Source organism: Schistocerca piceifrons, chromosome 4, assembly GCF_021461385.2.
Source record: "Schistocerca piceifrons isolate TAMUIC-IGC-003096 chromosome 4, iqSchPice1.1, whole genome shotgun sequence".
Classification (NCBI taxonomy): Eukaryota; Metazoa; Arthropoda; class Insecta; order Orthoptera; family Acrididae; genus Schistocerca; species Schistocerca piceifrons.
This window is the reverse complement of record NC_060141.1, coordinates 200,420,552-200,439,618: the sequence shown is the minus strand read 5'-3', so window position 1 is coordinate 200,439,618 and position 19,067 is coordinate 200,420,552. Positions and strand designations below refer to the sequence as shown.

General features: G+C 39.6%; 1 protein-coding gene and 1 pseudogene across 4 annotated transcripts in view; both read right to left on the bottom strand.

Annotated features, from left to right (window-relative positions):
* LOC124795204 (major facilitator superfamily domain-containing protein 10) overlaps nt 1-19,067 on the bottom strand; it is a 152,004-nt gene that overhangs the window by 33,533 nt on the left and 99,404 nt on the right. For all 4 annotated transcript variants that reach the window (XM_047259112.1, XM_047259113.1, XM_047259111.1 and 1 more), the window contains 2 exons: nt 2,352-2,489; nt 1,798-1,955 (listed from right to left, as the gene is read on the bottom strand). In XM_047259112.1, coding sequence (XP_047115068.1) covers nt 1,864-1,955; nt 2,352-2,489 — 230 coding nt within the window. In that variant the 3' untranslated portion in view covers nt 1,798-1,863. The remainder of the gene's footprint in view (nt 1-1,797; nt 1,956-2,351; nt 2,490-19,067) is intronic.
* Nucleotides 17,765-17,882, bottom strand: LOC124797053 (annotated as a pseudogene).

Below are 19,067 nucleotides of genomic sequence, written 5' to 3'. Positions count from 1 at the left end.
GACCTGGGGCTGGGAATTATGCATTACCCAGACACCTGTTATGCATCAGATGCATGGTCCAGCCTTCAGGAGCACACAGAGAAAGAAGAAGAAAGAGGAGCCTCAAATGCCAAAGCAGAGGAAGGATAGGAGAAGGTGAATGAAGAAAGGAAAAAGGAATGAAAAACAGTGGTGAATCTGTTCTTATGTCAGCTAACGAACAATGTGGAATATTCCTATAAGCATCGCAGACATGTTCCCCAAGGGAAGAGAAAAAGAAGAGCAAGAGGATAGACATGCACATAAGGGAAATATGCTGCAAAGGCTGTGGCCCTGTGGTAGCCAAGCAGGAACCTGCCAAAGATCGACGAGCCCCCTGGTGGAGAGAAGGCTGGACAGAGCTTGTGCATGTAAATGATGCTTACCTGATAACACCTATTTCTGACAGCTGGTGCTGTTAAAAGGGTACAGGCACAGCTGTGGACAACCCATCCCTGTGACTGTAGAGCTACAGTAACTTTAGGGTCATCTGATGGCCCAAACCCCAATAAAAGCCCATAAATAATTTGAGAACACTAATGCTGTGCATCATGGAAAATTTTCTTAATATGTGAGATCAGCTTGCAGGAGTGTAGATTGAGAGTAAACCCTGTAATGAGGTGTACTAGCAGTGAGATTAGTGTTACACTTGACATCAAAGTTCGTATTATGTACTAGCTGAAATGAAAGAATATTTTTATCTTTGCAGTAAAGTAATGCATGGTGTATGAAGAAAGCATAACACAGAAAGCTAATGAGCACAGGCAAAGACAGTATTTCTTGCTAAAAGAAGTTTAGTTGGATGAAATGTAAGTCTTCATTTGATAAAGAAATTTCCAATATATTTTTGGAGCACTGCATTGTAGGGAACAAAAGAGAATCAGTGACTGGGGGCATATGGGAAAGAAAGGAATCTAAGCATTTGAGACATGGTGCTACATTCGAACATTGCAAATTTAATGGACTGATAAAAAATTAAGAAGTGAGGAAGATAGGGTTAGAACTGGCGTTATGTGTCCTTGGGTCTTGCCACCCACCTGGCCTTAATTTATGTTAATTTCTTTGGTCTCAACATTTCTTTTCAGTAACTAGTCCTTTCTTCATTACTGTTCAGTTTTCTAAATCTTTTATTTTTAGAATTGTTCTATCCCCTTCCTCCTCCCCACCTCTACTACATATGATGCACTTAGCTTTATGCTCTTATTAACTTGTGCACAATGTTCTGTTAGTAATCTCTGTCTTGTGTATTATCCTATTTTCCACCTTCAAACTCTCAGGATTTTTAATCTTGTCCAGTGTGGTCCTGAACATTCAATTTTTTCTTCTCATCCCATCTGGAAAGTCTCCCCTGATCTAGGTGACATTTCCAAACTCTCCCCATTTCTCAAACCTTACCAGTCCTTTCCCTTCACCCTCTTTCTCCCCTTTCAACCCTTTCATCAGAGGAAGGAGCCCCTGGCTCCAAAAGCTTGCAAATTTGTGCTCCTGCCACTGCTTGGTGAGTAGTTTTTATTTATACAGTTACATGATTTTGCTGGAGAGACACACAACATCACTGTACCAGTTCTACACTAATTAGTTTGTGCTTTTCAGGGGATTTCGGATAAGGGGGTAGCTAATATTTTGCATGGTAGGCTTAGTTATTACTGCAATCAATCATGCTAATAGGAAAAGAAACTGGAGTTAAGACGATGATGACTACAAGTAACCATCAAAGGTTTCCAGGTAACACACAATATTTTAAAAAAAAGCTACATTATTATGTCAAATGTTTAATACCTTCCTGAAGGTGTGTGTCCATGATGTTGTCGAGGCAAAACTTTTGTTCAGGGATGGAGTTCACAACTAAATGTTGCTTGTCTTAAGTTTCAACCATGGCCACAACAACAAAGTTCCACCCATGATGTACGTGGGTGTTGAACCAATACTCCAATACCCTAAATCAGATAAAAATAAATAAAAACCACATTAATCTAATAGAAACTGTTTCTAAATTCAAGTAAATGTATGTTCAGTGCACGAAAATACTTGTTAAATACAATTATTGCGTCTTAATGCTGAACAGATGCTAGGGAAAACAACTCTCAAGGAAACATTGTTCTTCATAAGAATACAAGCAACCTTTCCTTCAGGGCGAGTTGACCACGAATCTTTCAAACTGGAGGTATCTGCATAGTATATACTGTTTACTTCACTATCATTGTTCTTTTTGAGAGTGTTGTATCCCTGTGCATTTGACATGTATGCTTCTACAATACTGAAGTTAAATTGTTAACATTAACAGCATATATCTCTGGCTTTACATGCAAAATTTTCTAGCAGTAATACTTTACCTATTGATGCAATTATAGGTCCAACAGCTCTGGCTAACGCTCCTAATGATCTGAAGATGCCCATAACAGTTCCTTTCTGGTCATGAGACCCATATTTTGAGGCTAGTGTCATCATACAAGGGACAACCATTGCTGTGGCTGAAATTAATAGGAATGTGTAAACCAAACAGAAATGAAATGATTGATAGTTTAAAGTACTAGGTACATAAGAAAGACACCAAATCAAAGTAAAAATCGGCACGAGATACAAATATACGGGGTATTAATGGTAACTGTTTACAACATACCACAGTGATGTACAGGAAGCAGATACTAACAATTTCATAGGGACACTTGTTATCCATGAAGTGGGGGAGACTACCACAAACTGGCCTACAAAACCCACTCAAGCAACAGCACATGTACAAGATTTTTAGTATTCTTGCTATCAACACAAAAATTGTTGGTCCAACAGAAAAAATGAAGACTTTTTTCATAGGAATTTTAATGTAGTTTAATTTTGAACTGAATACATGAATTATTTCCCATATTCAATTTTTACGGTTTTTTTCTGGGCTTTTATCATGTCAGACCCTAAGTCATGCACTTAAAATGTGTAAAACTGACATTTGTGTGAGTTTTAATAGAATAAAATGAACAATTAAATTATTCTGTATGTATGGTGCTCTTACTATGTAAGTACTGTGCTTGTAGAGGTTAAGCTGAGATCAAATTGTAAACATAATTAATTTATGCAAACATGTTTAGAAAAGTCTTGTGTCTTTCAGTACCCTCATGGGAAAGCTTAAATTAATTATGTTAACAGAATAGCTAACTGATCTGAGGCAGTAGCAGCCCAGTCATAGGAGGGAGAGCCATGAACTACCTGACTACTGAGAGACGGGGGGTGCGAGTGTTTGGGTGAGGTTGCATCTGAAGGGGCCACTTCTCTATTCTTTTTCTTGAATAACTCAAACATAAAGCTACTTTAAAATTCCTAAAGAAAATGTCTTGTTCATTTTGTTCATCGGGGCCAATAGCTTGCATGCAGAGAGCAAGCGCCATATTTAACACGTTATAGCACGCAAACTAATTACCATAAAAGTGTCAAACTTGGTAGTATTAATGTCAAGGACATCGGAAAGAGAAATAATGCAGAATCAATTCAATGGAAACACTTTTAATGTGCTGCTACAGTACATCATACCATTACATAACAGTACCATTACTGCTACAAAGGCACTCAATATGACACCCAACAGAGTCCATAAGAGTCTGAAAGCACAGGATATCATTCTGCATAGCAGAACGAAGCATGTCCATAGGTATGCTGGCTACCTCTCTTCATATGCTGTGCTTCAGATCATCAAATGTGTGAATGTCATTCAGGTAGCTCCACAACCAGAAATCACAGGAAGTGAGATCAGGTGATCTTGCCGGCCAAGCATTTGGAAATGGTCAGCTGATAACTTGATCGCTTCCAAATGTGTTTCAGAGAAGCAGGTGAACTTCACGAGTTATAAGTGGTGGGGCCCTATCTTGCATGAAAATTGTTGAGTTAATGCATCTTTCTCCTGTAGGCTTGGGATGACACGCTGGAAAAGCATTTCACAGTAATGTTGGCCAGGCACACTGCACATATTTGGTCCTTGAGTGCCAGCCTGTTCAAAAAGACTTTGCCAGTGATGAACATAGCTGTGAAGCCGTATCATACCGTGATGTGTTCATCCTACAGAGGCACTTCATGCACAGTGACTGGAGGTAGGTGTAGATCCCCCCCCCCCCCCCAATCCACAACTCTGTTTGTTTATTGCACCCGCCAGAGAAAAATGAGCTTTGTCTGTCCACAGAATGGTCCAGAGCCAGCCGTAGTCATCTTCAGTTCTTGTGAGAAAGTGGAGAGCAAAGTCAACACGTCTTTGTGCATCCTGTGATGGAAGCTGCTGTACGATATGGATCTTGTAAAGATATCATTTGAGAATGGTTCGAAGCACCTTCCATACAATGGACCACACGATATTCAACTGTGATGACACAGCACGTGCACTGCCTGACAATTGGGAATTGCTTGCAGCCTTGCCTGCCATGGCAACTGCGATTTCATCAACCACCTGTGGTGCAAACAGTTGTCAGCCTCTTCCCGGAGTGCAGCCCAGTTCTCCAGTTGATTCAGATTTCTGCACCATGCGGTGCACAGCACATGGAGGTAGAGGACACTTCCGTAATCCTTTCAGCTGGTGATATTCTCGAAGTGCAGCTGCAGCATTACTGTTGTTTTGATAATAAAGCTTCACAAATAATGCCCTGCTTCTTTTGTCCAAGCTCATGTTGATATGTCAACAAGTGCACTACAACTTTCAGTTGTGTGGGACTGAGTCACAATGACTGATCATGGCATCTGGTGGCCATAGTTGGAACTGGGTGGTGGCACTGTGATGGATGGCAATCATGCACCCCATACTCTGGACATTAATGCTATCAAGTTTGGTAATTGTTTGGTAATTAGTTTCCACATTACAACATATTAAATAGGAAAGTTTAATTACAACCATTTGGTACTCTTACAAGGACCATCACTGGCTGAGGAAAGTGTTAATTTGTTGGAAAACAATGTGTTGCTGGTTACAGCTGATAGCATTCTTGGAAATTTTATCTGGTTGAGTTCAGTATACTTCATGGCTGCATGGTTGCTTTGTATTCCAGCTTCCCAAAGCCTGCACTAAACTGTCCTCTGACCCAGCAAACACAGTAGCATGTTTTAACTACACTGGGTGTAAACAGATTTTTTTCCATGATGTGTTAACCACATCACTATCCTGTTGTAATATTAACACCCATGAAGTCCAGTTCTCCCAGCTGCTATATTCTCCAGTTTTCTGGTATTGTATTCACTACCACACTGTGCTCTTAGGAACGTCGTACTGTACCCAGCCTCTGACACTGACGAAGTCTCATCCTTCAGAAGAGTAATGATATGGTTACTAATAGTCTGTTGAAAGTGAGGCATCACTCATCAGGTAAGTTGCTCGACTCAAAGCAAAACAGTCCAGGAATTTCATTTTGCATCCTATACTGCCTTAGAATGAATGAGATGTTTATAGTTATGTGTAAATCACTGTGGCTGACTGTAAAGCACATATGCTGGACACAACCTGACAGTCATATGGGGCACACTATTTTACAAGGAAAACACTGCACAATAACTTTACACTTTGGAAGAGGTGTCCCTAATAATGAAGTTTAAACACCTTAATGTTTCTGATGTTTGTCCATATGGACCCCTTTTGGAACAACAAATTTCAGAAGCTGTATGGGAATACGAACTGCATTTTGTGTAGCTGAGTGAGTACTGTGCCACAACTTATGCGGGGTAATGAACTATTAATGTGTTGACTGGCATAACATCGTCACAGAGGTAAGCTGTTACCAGCCTAAAGTCCAGGCACCGTTACACAATAAGGCATATTCAGAGTCAAGAGCACTCTGAGGATGTTGACAAAGTGGAATACAACAGCCAGCACCACTAAAGCCAGTTTGTGAAACCTTAACAGCCCTGGCAGGGCTCCAGCAGGAGCTAACTAAACAGGGCAAATGAAGTCATTAGCACCCAATAGCAATGTCCTGCTGCTCCAGCCTGCTGTGAGTTTCAGGAGGAAGGGAGTGCCACAATTTGAGAAATACTAACCAACCAGCTCACACAATTTTCTTAAATTGTCTACCTGTCCATAATGTAGGTTTTTTATGTCGATGAATCCCCTTCCTCCTTCCTTTCTGCTTAATGTGAATCTTTCTGTTGCTGAATGTATGTGATGTATTCTATATTTGTGGCATTGTGAACGTGTAAGTGTATTGAGTGCTTCTAGGTCTGTGTTACTCCATTTCACTACTCCAAATGAGTAGGTCAATATAGGTATAGCATAAGTATTTATAGTTTTTGTCTTGTTTCTTGCTGTCAATTCTGTTTTCAGTATTTTTGTTAGCCTTTGTCTATATTTTTCTTTTCGTTCTTCTTTAATATTTGTATTATCTATTCCTATTTTTTGTCTGTATCCTAGATATTTATAGGCATCTGTTTTTTCCATCGCTTCTATGGAGTCACTGTGGTTATTCAATATGTAATCTTTTTGTTTAGTGTGTTTTCCCTTGACTATGCTATTTTTCTTACATTTGTCTGTTCCAAAAGCCATATTTATATCATTGCTGAATACTTCTGTTATCTTTAGTAATTGGTTGAGTTGTTGATTGGTTGCTGCCAGTAGTTTTAGATCATCCATGTATAGCAAATGTGTGATTTTGTGTGGGTATGTTCCAGTAATATTATATCCATAATTTGTATTATTTAGCATGTTGGATAGTGGGTTCAGAGCAAGACAGAACCAGAAAGGACTTAATGAGTCTCCTTGGTATATTCCACGCTTAATCTGTATTGGCTGTGATGTGATGTTATCTGAATTTGTTTGAATATTAAGTGTGGTTTTCCAGTTTTTCATTACTATGTTTAGAAACTGTATCAATTTAGGATCTACTTTGTATATTTCCAATATCTGTAGTAACCATGAGTGGGGTACACTATCAAAGGCTTTTTGGTAATCAATGTATGCGTAGTGTAGCGACCTTTGTTTAGTTTTAGCTTGATATGTCACCTCTGTATCTATTATCAGTTGCTCTTTACATCCTCGTGCTCCTGTGCAGCAGCCTTTTTGTTCTTCATTTATAATTTTGTTCTGTGTTGTATGTGTCATTAATTTCTGTGTAATGACTGAAGTTAATATTTTGTAGATTGTTGGTAGGCATGTTATGGGGCGATATTTAGCTGGGTTTGCTGTGTCTGCTTGATCTTTAGGTTTCAAATAGGTTATTCCATGTGCAAGTGTATCAGGGAATGTGTATGGGTCTGCAATGTAACTGTTAAATAATTTAGTTAGATGTGAATGTGTTGAGGTGAACTTCTTTAGCCAGTAATTTGCTATTTTATCATTTCCAGGGGCTTTCCAATTGTGTGTAGAATTAATTGCTCGGGTGACTTCATGTTGCAAAATTATCACTTCAGGCATTTGTGGTATCATCTTGTATGTGTCTGTTTCTGCTTGTATCCACCGTGCATGCCTGTTATGTTGTACCGGGTTTGACCATATGTTGCTCCAGAAGTGTTCCATGTCTGTTATGTTTGGTGGATTGTCTATTTTAATGTGTGTGTTATCTATTGTTTGGTAAAATCTCTTTTGGTTTGTGTTGAATGTTTGGTTTTGTTTCCTTCTATTTTCACTTTTTTTGTATCTTCTAAGTCGTTTGGCCAATGCTTGTAATTTCTGCTTCTTTTCATCTAATTGCTCTATTGCTTCTTGTTGTGAGATTTTACCTAACCTTTTTCGTTTTTTGTCTGATATTTCATTTCTTATAAATTGTGTTAGCTGTCCGATGTCTTTTCTCAGTTTTTCTATTCTGATCTGTAGCCTGTGTTGCCATGCTGGTTTTGTGGGTTTCTTCTGTGTGTTGGTTTGTTCTGATCTCTGCCTAGTGTGTATATTTAGTGTAGTGAGTGCTCCTATATAAACCAGTAGTTGTAACTCTTCCATAGTTGTATTTTCATTTATTTTGTTGTGTATGATTGTGCTGATAGATTTTATTGTTGTTTTGACTTGTGGGTTATTTGGCAGTCTATGCAAAAATGGTCTGATGTCTGTATTTGTGTCTTTGTATTCTATATATGTCAGCTGAAATTTCTCTTCTATATCTGACACGTGTGTCTCTTCGTGTTCTATTTGTGCTTGTTCTGGTGGCTGTCTTAAGATTTCGTTTTCCTCTGATTGTTTAATTGATGCGTGTTGGTCTTTGTTTGTTTGCTCTGGGATGTTTGAGTCCATTACTGTATTTTCTTCTTCTTCTGATTGCACATTATTCTGTTCCAGTATTTGTTGTTTGATGTTTTCTAATTCTGACTTGGGTATCCTGTTATTTTTTATTATTACACGGATCTGATCAGCTAGTCGTTGTTCTGTTAAAAATTTTAATTCCGGGTATCTGGTAATAAATGTTGTGTATACTTGTGATCTGTATCCAGTTGTGTTGGTTCCTAGGTTTGTTGCTTGGTAATAACAGAACATGAGGTGTCGATTAACTTCATCTGACCATCTCATCCTCTGTCTTTGTTTTCCTTCTAGGGTGGTTGTAGGAAGCATATCCTGCAAAACACCTCTATTTGGATTTAAATCATTTTCCAGTTGGCTAGCAGTGTCGTTACCATTGTGGGCGGGCATAGGGTTCAAGCGTCATCCCCGACCATGACGGCGCTTGTCCGAGGCTTCTTTAGTTCTGTCCTGAACCAACTAATCACACTAAAAGGGGGGTTAGCCCTATTAGTGGTTTGTTCTTTTCGTCGCCTTTTACGACTGGCAGAACATACTGGAGGCCTATTCTTTTCCCGGGCCTCCATTATTATTATTATTATTATTATTATTATTATTATTATTATTATTATTATTATTATTATTATTATTATTATTATTATTATGGGATGACCTTCACTGTATAATTGTACGGTTAATTTCAAGTGAACATTACAATAACAGTCCAATACCATATACTGTGTCTAGTGAAGTGGGTATCATAGTTCTCTGTGTCCTGAAGTCTATATAAGGATATGTGACATTCCAGATTTATCACAAAGTACAATCCTAAATCTTAACTGACTGACACCATTAATGAACCTGTGCCTATGCCAAATTAGTCATCATTTCGTAAAATTATAGTGATGATTCTGTAACAGTAAGTAATTAGAGACTGAAGAAATGTTAGCATAAAAAACAATACTTCCAATTAACAAAATGCTAATTTTAAAATCTGATAACAGAAAACCTCATTACTTTTGTGAAACAGCTTAAAAGTTATTAGCAAGTGATTTACTTTCATTTCTTATTTATTTTTATGTTGTCCTTTGTAATTAATATTCTTTTTATTAAAATATCTAATTAACTCTCCATTATTTACACCACCCAACTTTTCAATTTCTAGAATTTGAAGCTATACTTGGGAGTTTTACGTATGTAATCAGATAAAGCACGTGTTCTGTAATCTCAATAAATGTTAGTAACAAAATCCATATTGTAACTTACTACAAAACTAAAATAATATGAAAGACCTTATTGCAATTTAAGTTCAGATTGATTTTCATATTTAAAACCACAGATAACACTATAAAAATTATGTCATTCAATTTTGTATTTCATATCATATTCGGCTGTATTATCATTTTCTTCCCTTGTGTAAATTTTAATTATAACATCAAAATTGTACCAAATTAATAATGGGTTATTTTGAAATTCATTGTTTGAATTCTACATAAACAAACACAGCAATGCTGCCTGGTCTCAGTGTTTTGTTGTTATGTGCTTTGGACAGTCGGTCTTTTGGTAATGCTGTTTATATCATGAGGAAAACAAACAACGATAAAATTGAAAATGTACCTGAATCTTTTATTTACCTAGTTTCCACATGCAAATACAGATCGAGGCAAATTTCAAAAGAAGAATTCGACAAGGTAGAGGCAGCAACAAAAACAAGAGGTCATGTATAATTTTAGTGTAACTTGCACTCATCTCGATACTGCTCACAGAGTTAAAAACTGTGTTTATTACAATAGACTTTGACTTTTGGGTATTTATTATTAAAGAGAGGGTGGCAGAGTTACAACTGGTACATATATTAGTCTTCAAAACTTCGTCATTTGTACCAGATTGTAACAAAAAGCTACAGGTATTCTCCACTTTAAATCCTTCCATGGCATTTTTACCACTCAAAACATAGCACACAACAATTTCACGGTCGGACATGTCCATTTATACAAGCATCTGCATACTGTTGAGAACAAAATGTGATAAAGTATTTGTATACAATGACATTTTAAATTATGCAATTCTTGTATGTCCTATTTTTGAATGGTGAAAATAGAGAGGAAGGATTGAAAGAAAAGACTGAATTTATCCCAATAACTTTTTATTCATCACAATTCTGAGCAAAACCAAGAAATCTGAAGATGACTGTGAGACTGAGGAAACACGTAATCTGGATATACACTCCTGGAAATGGAAAAAAGAACACATTGACACCGGTGTGTCAGACCCACCATACTTGCTCCGGACACTGCGAGAGGGCTGTACAAGCAATGATCACACGCACGGCACAGCGGACACACCAGGAAGCGGGGTGTTGGCCGTCGAATGGCGCTAGCTGCGCAGCATTTGTGCACCGCCGCCGTCAGTGTCAGCTAGTTTGCCGTGGCATACGGAGCTCCATCGCAGTCTTTAACACTGGTAGCATGCTGCGACAGCGTGGACGTGAACCGTATGTGCAGTTGACGGACTTTGAGCGAGGGCGTATAGTGGGCATGCGGGAGGCCGGGTGGACGTACCGCCGAATTGCTCAACACGTGGGGCGTGAGGTCTCCACAGTACATCGATGTTGTCGCCAGTGGTCGGCGGAAGGTGCACGTGACCGTCCACCTGGGACTGGACCGCAGCGACGCACGGATGCACGCCAAGACCGTAGGACCCTACGCAGTGCCGTAGGGGACCGCACCGCCACTTCCCAGCAAATTAGGGACACTGTTGCTCCTGGGGTATCGGCGAGGACCATTCGCAACCGTCTCCATGAAGCTGGGCTACGGTCCCGCACACCGTTAGGCCGTCTTCCGCTCACGCCCCAACATCGTGCAGCCCGCCTCCAGTGGTGTCGCGACAGGCGTGAATGGAGGGACGAATGGAGACGTGTCGTCTTCAGCGATGAGAGTCGCTTCTGCCTTGGTGCCAATGATGGTCGTATGCGTGTTTGGCGCCGTGCAGGTGAGCGCCACAATCAGGACTGCATACGACCGAGGCACACAGGGCCAACACCCGGCATCATGGTGTGGGGAGCGATCTCCTACACTGGCCGTACACCACTGGTGATCGTCGAGGGAACACTGAATAGTGCACGGTACATCCAAACCGTCATCGAACCCATCGTTCTACCATTCCTAGACCGGCAAGGGAACTTGCTGTTCCGACAGGGCAATGCACGTCCGCATGTATCCCGTGCCACCCAACGTGCTCTAGAAGGTGTAAGTCAACTACCCTGGCCAGCAAGATCTCCGGATCTGTCCCCCATTGAGCATGTTTGGGACTGGATGAAGCGTCGTCTCACGCGGTCTGCACGTCCAGCACGAACGCTGGTCCAACTGAGGCGCCAGGTGGAAATGGCATGGCAAGCCGTTCCACAGGACTACATCCAGCATCTCTACGATCGTCTCCATGGGAGAATAGCAGCCTGCATTGCTGCGAAAGGTGGATATACACTGTACTAGTGCCGACATTGTGCATGCTCTGTTGCCTGTGTCTATGTGCCTGTGGTTCTGTCAGTGTGATCATGTGATGTATCTGACCCCAGGAATGTGTCAATAAAGTTTCCCCTTCCTGGGACAATGAATTCACGGTGTTCTTATTTCAATTTCCAGGAGTGTATTAACATGACTGTGCCTGTAAATAAAAATTATTTCATCATGCTGAAAAATATTCATAAGAATATTTCTTCAAAGGAAAATGCTGAAGTAGATTAGGAAAGGATCATTGATTTTTTTAAGCACTCTTAGTACAATGGAGACCAAGTTTTGAAAAAAAATAGCATATATTACGAGGGTTATATGAAAAGTAATGCCTCCACCTTTGTTAATTGGGTTTGGATGTGAATATTTTAATAAATCAAATGCAGAAATAATCCTTAGAATGTGATCTTTAATCACCAATATTCACTCCACATTATCACCAGTCAATTGGATACATTTCTGCCAATGATGATCAAGTTTTCTGAAGCTGTCACAGAAGATGTCGACAAGCTGTTTCGCAACCACCGTCTCACAGTTCTCTCAATGTCTTCATCAGGAGCATAATGATCCCCACAGATCGTCTTTCATCATCGGGAACAGATGGAAGTCAGATGGTCTGGACTGTGTGGAGGATGCTGTATGGCGGTGAGATTCAGTCTCTGAAGTTTCTGCTGTGGTGCCACATGAAGTGTGTGGTTTGGCATTGACATGCTGCAGGGAAACATTTCCATTTTCCTTTCGGACACTTTTTAGCCGTTGTCGTAGAGTTCGCAGTGCTGTGATTTAACACTCTGTATTTGTTGTTTTTCCATGATCAAGGAAATCAACATGGATAACACCATCTGCGTCCCAGAACAATGGCCATGATTTTCCTGCTGAGGGCTGCATCTTTAAGTTCTTTGTCTGGGGCGAGTCTTTGTGTCGACATTCCATAGACTGATGTTTTGTCTCCAGGTCGGAATGGTGTACCCACATTTTGTCTCCTTTCACAATTGAATGGAGAAAGCCATCATCTTCATTCTCATAATATGAGACAAGTTCCTGGCAAATTTCAAGTCTGTGTGCTTTGATTTAAGGAGTCAGCATCCGGGGTACCCGTCATGCACAGATCTTCCGAAAGCCAAGCAAAGCAATAATGTGACCCACACATTCTTGAGAAATGCTGATTGTGCATGCAGTTTCTCTCCAAGTGCTACAATGATCATCCTGAAACAACTGACAATATTTTTCTAGTGAAACTGTGGTTGCTGTCACAGGACATCCAACTCTGTTTGTCACGCAGGTCAGATGTTCCCACCTCAACACCATTAAACTTAAGTCGCCCAACGAAGCACATTACTCACATCGACACAATCACCATAAACTGCTTTCATTCTCCGATGAATCTCCTTTGGGGGTGACACATTTTGCTGTCGAGAATTCAATGACTGCACGTTACTTAAATCACATCGACCGACCGTCTGCGGAGGGTTCCATACTTCACACTGTAACAACAACCGTTCAATGCTAAGGCTTCCCGCCACCTGCACCTGTAGAGAAGAGGCTTCGGAACAAGCCAGTACCTGCCGCATACCAATGTTGCCAACTGTTGAAGAATTACGAAGGTGGAGGCATTACTTTTCAGTCAACCCTCGTACATCCATAACTTTTGAGGATGCTTTCAATAATGTGAAACTGATTGAAATATTTTCCGTCCATCAGCAATATAGCATTAGCTATGGGAGGGTAATCCCATCTTTATGAGAAGCAAAAGGGAGTAATAAGCACTGTTAGTACGACTCACAGACGACACAGCAGTAGTCAACAAAGTTAACAGGAAGTGAGGCAGAACTTAATGAAATAGAGCATGTTTAATTTTTTTGGCTAACTAGTCATATGTATCAAATAGTGCAGTCAAGCCGTGTCAGGGTATACTTATTTAATGTGCAGTATTATGGGCAATGGATTACAACATGCTGAGACATGTGATCTTATCCTTATAGTGCAACAAGTTTTCTTGTCTCCAACTGACAGATTCAGTAACTTGAGGTTACAACACATCACCATATAAGGAAGATAAGCCCTTTCCTTGCTTCTGATTCACTGTGGAAGAAAGAACAGATCCCCTATTAAACAGACTGATCAAACAGAGCACATATCAAGTTTTGCAGATGTGCTGGGCATAGCTGTGCGTCTCCAAACACTGCAGGATAGTGCATGTAAGAGCATTCATATTTTGTGCAACAGTACTGTAATTTTCTGTGAGCTTGACAATTACTGATGTGAAGACTGTCATGGCAATTGTGAATAGTTTTTAAGCATTTCAGGCGTAAGGGTGGTTGTTGCACTCAATTCAAAATTGACATGACACCCTAAATGGTTAGTTAAGCAAGCCCTGCCAACAGCCATGTAGCTCATTTCTTTGTAGCAATAAAATGTAGCACCAAGCGAGGGATTAATGAACAAATAGCCATGTGCTGCCTTCTGTGACAATGTGACAAATGACATCATGAAGAACATTAGAATTTAGCAGCATGTGCCTGACTTAAATATGTTCACTGGTGACATCCTATTACAACCAATCACACTGTCATGTCCTTCGCTGTAGTATCATATGGTGTTACTTGCAAGGATGTCTCACAGTGTTCTAAGCTTCAAATTATGCTTAAAGATCTTTGTCAGACACACACACACACACACACACACACACACGGGGTGGGGGTGGGGGGGGGGGGGGGAGAGAGAGAGAGAGAGAGAGAGAGAGAGAGAGAGAGAGAGAGAGAGAGAGAGAGAAGGAAGAAAATAGACAATCTGAGCCTCCATTTAATATGAGGTGGATGATGTATTGGATGAAATCTAAAATACGCAGGGTATGGATGTAATCAATGGCAGAGATGCATGCACATGCATGGTTTACAAATCATGCTCACTGTAGTCACTATTATTGTTACAGCCACTGTCAGTCAGCCAGCCAGTGTCTGTTCAGGCTCAGTGCAGTGTTTATTTGTTGTTGGTCATCTTTGTTCTGGGATTTTTCGCCAATATGAGGTGCCAGCAAAGTGTTAGTGATTGAATGACAGCATTAGAATTACCTCTGTGCTACATAGGGCAATAGAATGCTGCAACACGAGCTGACTTTTTGCTTTTACAAAGATTGCAGGACTCTGCTACTGTGAACAGATTTTCTTCACAAAAAAAAAAAAAACAACTACTGATCCTTTTTTTCTGAGGATAAAATATGTACAGTAGTAAAAGTTGTGCAGTAGTTTATGTAATATGTGTGTGTTTACAGTAAGTGTGAGTTTCTACTAGAATATGATTTCTAAAAACAAACTATGTTATCACTGACTCATTAAAGAACTTTCTTTACTGTAATAATACTGCCAACAGTAAGTTCTGAATCTATTTTTAAATAAAAGTTCTCTGAAACTGTCATTCTTCGTGTAACTCGAGTTTTCCCAAATTCAAGCTCTAGTCAGTCTCCATTTCCTTGTGTTATTGGGATTTTACTGTGTTACATGAAGATACTTAATGTATCTTGGATCACTGTGCACTGTTCATTGGACTACCACTGACAGACAGGAACATTTCATTTCAGGTATGGAAGCCCCTATGAGAAGGAACTCTGGTAAAGAAAACTTGTTAATGTTTAATAATAAACTAGGGGAGAAAAAGTGGCCTTTATTATTGTATCTCGAGTAATAAAAACTTTGAAAAATTCATAAATAGTTTTTTAGCTGAGACATTGCCACCTGGAAACTGGGGCAATAAGTAAAAAGTTTATTAGAATGGATCACCAAGGGCATAACTTCCAGTGTAAGGAAATGGCAACTGCACAGTGAACTAAAAATTCTGATTTCACTGAATATGTTAGAGTTTATATATTTCAAAAGAATTTTCAATGCAGCAAAACCACTGGGAAATAATAGGATAATTTTAATCCATAAAATAAGACAAATGCTGTGCAGTCTGTCATTAAATCTTAATGTTGAAGTATGTAACCAAAGAATTTTGTAAGATTAACCTTGAACTACTATAAATCCACCTCAAACACCAATGAATTCTCTACAAATGTAATGAAGTCTGACATCAAATGTAATAGATTATCAGAATGAAGTAAGACCCTTATGCCTTGATGAAAATTCTGGATGCGTAAGAAAATTTTCAGAAGTTTCTGTGAAGGACATAGAAAATCAATATTGTTAAATACAAATTCTGCAGGCAGGGCTGGGATATCCACTAAAGTTATTAAAGCATAAAGTATGGGAAAGGCAACCACTAACCTATTGCCAACTTTTGTATGTAGGCACTACTCACACTTGCTTATGAGCTCTTGCTCTTAAGCAAGATACTGATGATACAAGTATAGTAATAACATCCAGAACCCAAGAACTAAGTGATGTTTTTCACAAAATTATTAATTGGTTCTCAGCAAACGGACTCTCTTTAAATTTTGATAAAACACAGTATATACAGTTCCGTACAGTAAATGGCACAACTCCAGTAATAAATATAGACTTTGAGCAGAAGTCTGTAGCTAAGGTAGAATTTTCAAAATTTTTAGGTGTGTCCATTGATGAGAGGTTAAACTGGAAGCAACACATTGATGGTCTGCTGAAACGTCTGAGTTCAGCTACGTATGCTATTAGGGTTACTGCAAATTTTGGTGATAAGAATCTCAGTAAATTAGCTTACTATGCCTACTTTCATTCACTGCTTTCGTATGGCATCATATTCTGAGGTAATTCATCGTTGAGTAGAAAAGTATTCATTGCTCAAAAACGTGTAATCAGAATAATTGCTGGAGCCCACCCACGATCATCCTGCAGGCATCTATTTAAGGATCTAGGGATCCTCACAGTAACCTCACATTATATATATATATATATTCACTTATGAAATTTGTTGTTAATAACCCAACCCAGTTCAAAAGTAATAGTGTGCATAGCTATAACACCAGGAGAAAGGATGATCTTCACTATGCAGGGTTAAATCTGACTTTGGCAAAGAAAGGGGTAAATTATGCTGCCACGAAAGTCTTTGGTCACCTTCCAAACAGCATCAAAAGCCTGACAGGTAGCCAACTAACATTTAAAAATAAATTAAAAGAATTTCTAGATGACAACTCCTTCTATTCACTGACTGAATTAGATATGAATTAAAACAAACTTAAACATTAGTGTCATGCAATATTTTGTGTAATGTAATATCTTTTACAGACAACTTTTATTAACTTGACATGTTCCACATCATTACAAAGTGTTGTATTCATGATCTATGGAACAAGTATTAATCTAATCTAATCTAATCAGTAAACAACATAATTGCATACCAAATAGTTAAAACAGTTGATTAATGGTTTGAAGAGGGCTACTTCCCAGAGGTACTGAAATATGCTGAAGCTTAACCAAAAATGGGATCAAGGTAGGTCACAGGAAGTTGTTGTCCTATCCCAGTTTCATTCTCCCAGTCATATCTAAAATGTCTGAAACAGCTGCTGTTACCCAAATCCACAACTTTGTTGAAAAATATTCTATTACCCTAGGAAAAAGATTCAGTGAACAGTTTTGTTGAGAAAATAAGCACACCATATTAATCAAGAGCAAGAACATGGCAGGGTTCTCAAAGAGAGAGAGAGAGAGAGAGAGAGAGAGAGAGAGAGAGAGAGAGAGACTTGCTTGTACATAAACTTGACTAGTATGGTGTTAGGGGCAGTGCCTTACAAAGGCTTAAAACCTACTTATGGAATCGAAGGCAAAAAGTTAGCATTACCTTAAATTTAGCAAGTTATTATTCTGACTGGAAAATAATAATTCAGAGTGTCTCACAATGCTTCACACCAGTCCCAGTCCTATTTCTGTTTTATGTGAATGATTCACCATTAAATGACAAGTCTGCCTGAACAGGCCATGAAGGCCCAATGGTACCAACCGGCCACCATGTCATCCTCAGCCAATAGACGTCACTGGACGTGGATATTGAGGGGCATGTGGTCAGCACACCAGTTTCCCAGCCACACATCAGCATACAAGACCTGAGCCACTACTTCTCAATCAAGTAGCTCTACAGTTGGCCTTACAAGGGCTGAGTGTGCCCCATTTGCTAACAGCGCGAGGCTGACCGGATGGTCACCCATCTAAGTCCTAGCCCAGCCCGACAGCACTTAACTTCGGTGATCTGACGGGAACCGGTGATACAACTGCAGCACGGCTGTTAGCACACAAAATGACAGCTCCCCATTAATTCTGTTTGCAGACGACACTTTTCTGTTAGCTCAAAATCAGGATGCACAGAAAATTTCCTGAATTGCCAATCAATGTTCTCAGTACCTTAAAAAATTGGTTTCAGCTAAATTGGTTGAATCTAAATTTATCTCAGACTCACATGATATGTGTTGTTGTAGCCTTCAGTCCAGAGACTGGTTTGATGCAGCTCTCCATCCTACTCTACCCTGTGCAAGCTTCTTCATCTCCCAGCACCTACTGCAACCTACATCCTTCCGAATCTCTTTAGTGTATTCCTCTCTTGGTCTCCCTCTACAATTCTTACCCTGCACGGTGCCCTTCAATACTAAATTGGTGATCCCTTGGTGCCTCAGAATATGCCCTACCAACCGATCCTTTCTTCTAGTCAAGTTGTGCCACAAATTTCTCTTCTCTTCAATTCTATTCAATACCTCCTCATTAGTTATGTGATCTACCCATCCAATCTACAGCGTTTTCTGTAGCACCACATTTTGAAAGCTTCTATTCTCTTCTTGTCTAAACTATTTATCATCCACATTTCACTTCCATACATGGCTACACTCCATACAAACACTTTCAGAAACGACTTCCTGACACTTAAATCTATACTCGATGCTAACAAATTTCTCTTCTTCAGAAACGCTTTCCTTGCAATTGCCAGTCTACATTTTGTATCCTCTCTACTTTGACCACTATTAGTTATTTTGCTCCCCAAATAGCAACACTTCTTTACTACTTTAAGCATCTCATTTCCTAATCTAATTCCTGCAGCATCACCCGATTTAATTCGACTACATTCCATTATCCTCATTCTGTTTTTGTTGATGTCCATCTTATATTCACCTTTCAAGACACCGTCCATTCCGTTCAGCTGCTCATCCAGGTCCTTTGCTGTCTCAGAGAATTACAATGTCATTGGCAAACCTCAAAGTTTTTATTTCTTCTCCATGGATTTTAATTCCTACTCCGAATTTTTCTTTTGTTTCCTTTACTGCTTACTCAATATAACATTGGGGATAGGCTACAACACTGTCTCACTCCCTTCCCAACCACTGCTTCCTTTTCATGTCCCTCGACTCTTGTAACTGCCATCTGGTTTCTGTACAAATTGCAAATAACCTTTTGCTCCCTATAATTTACCCCTGCCACGTTCAGAAT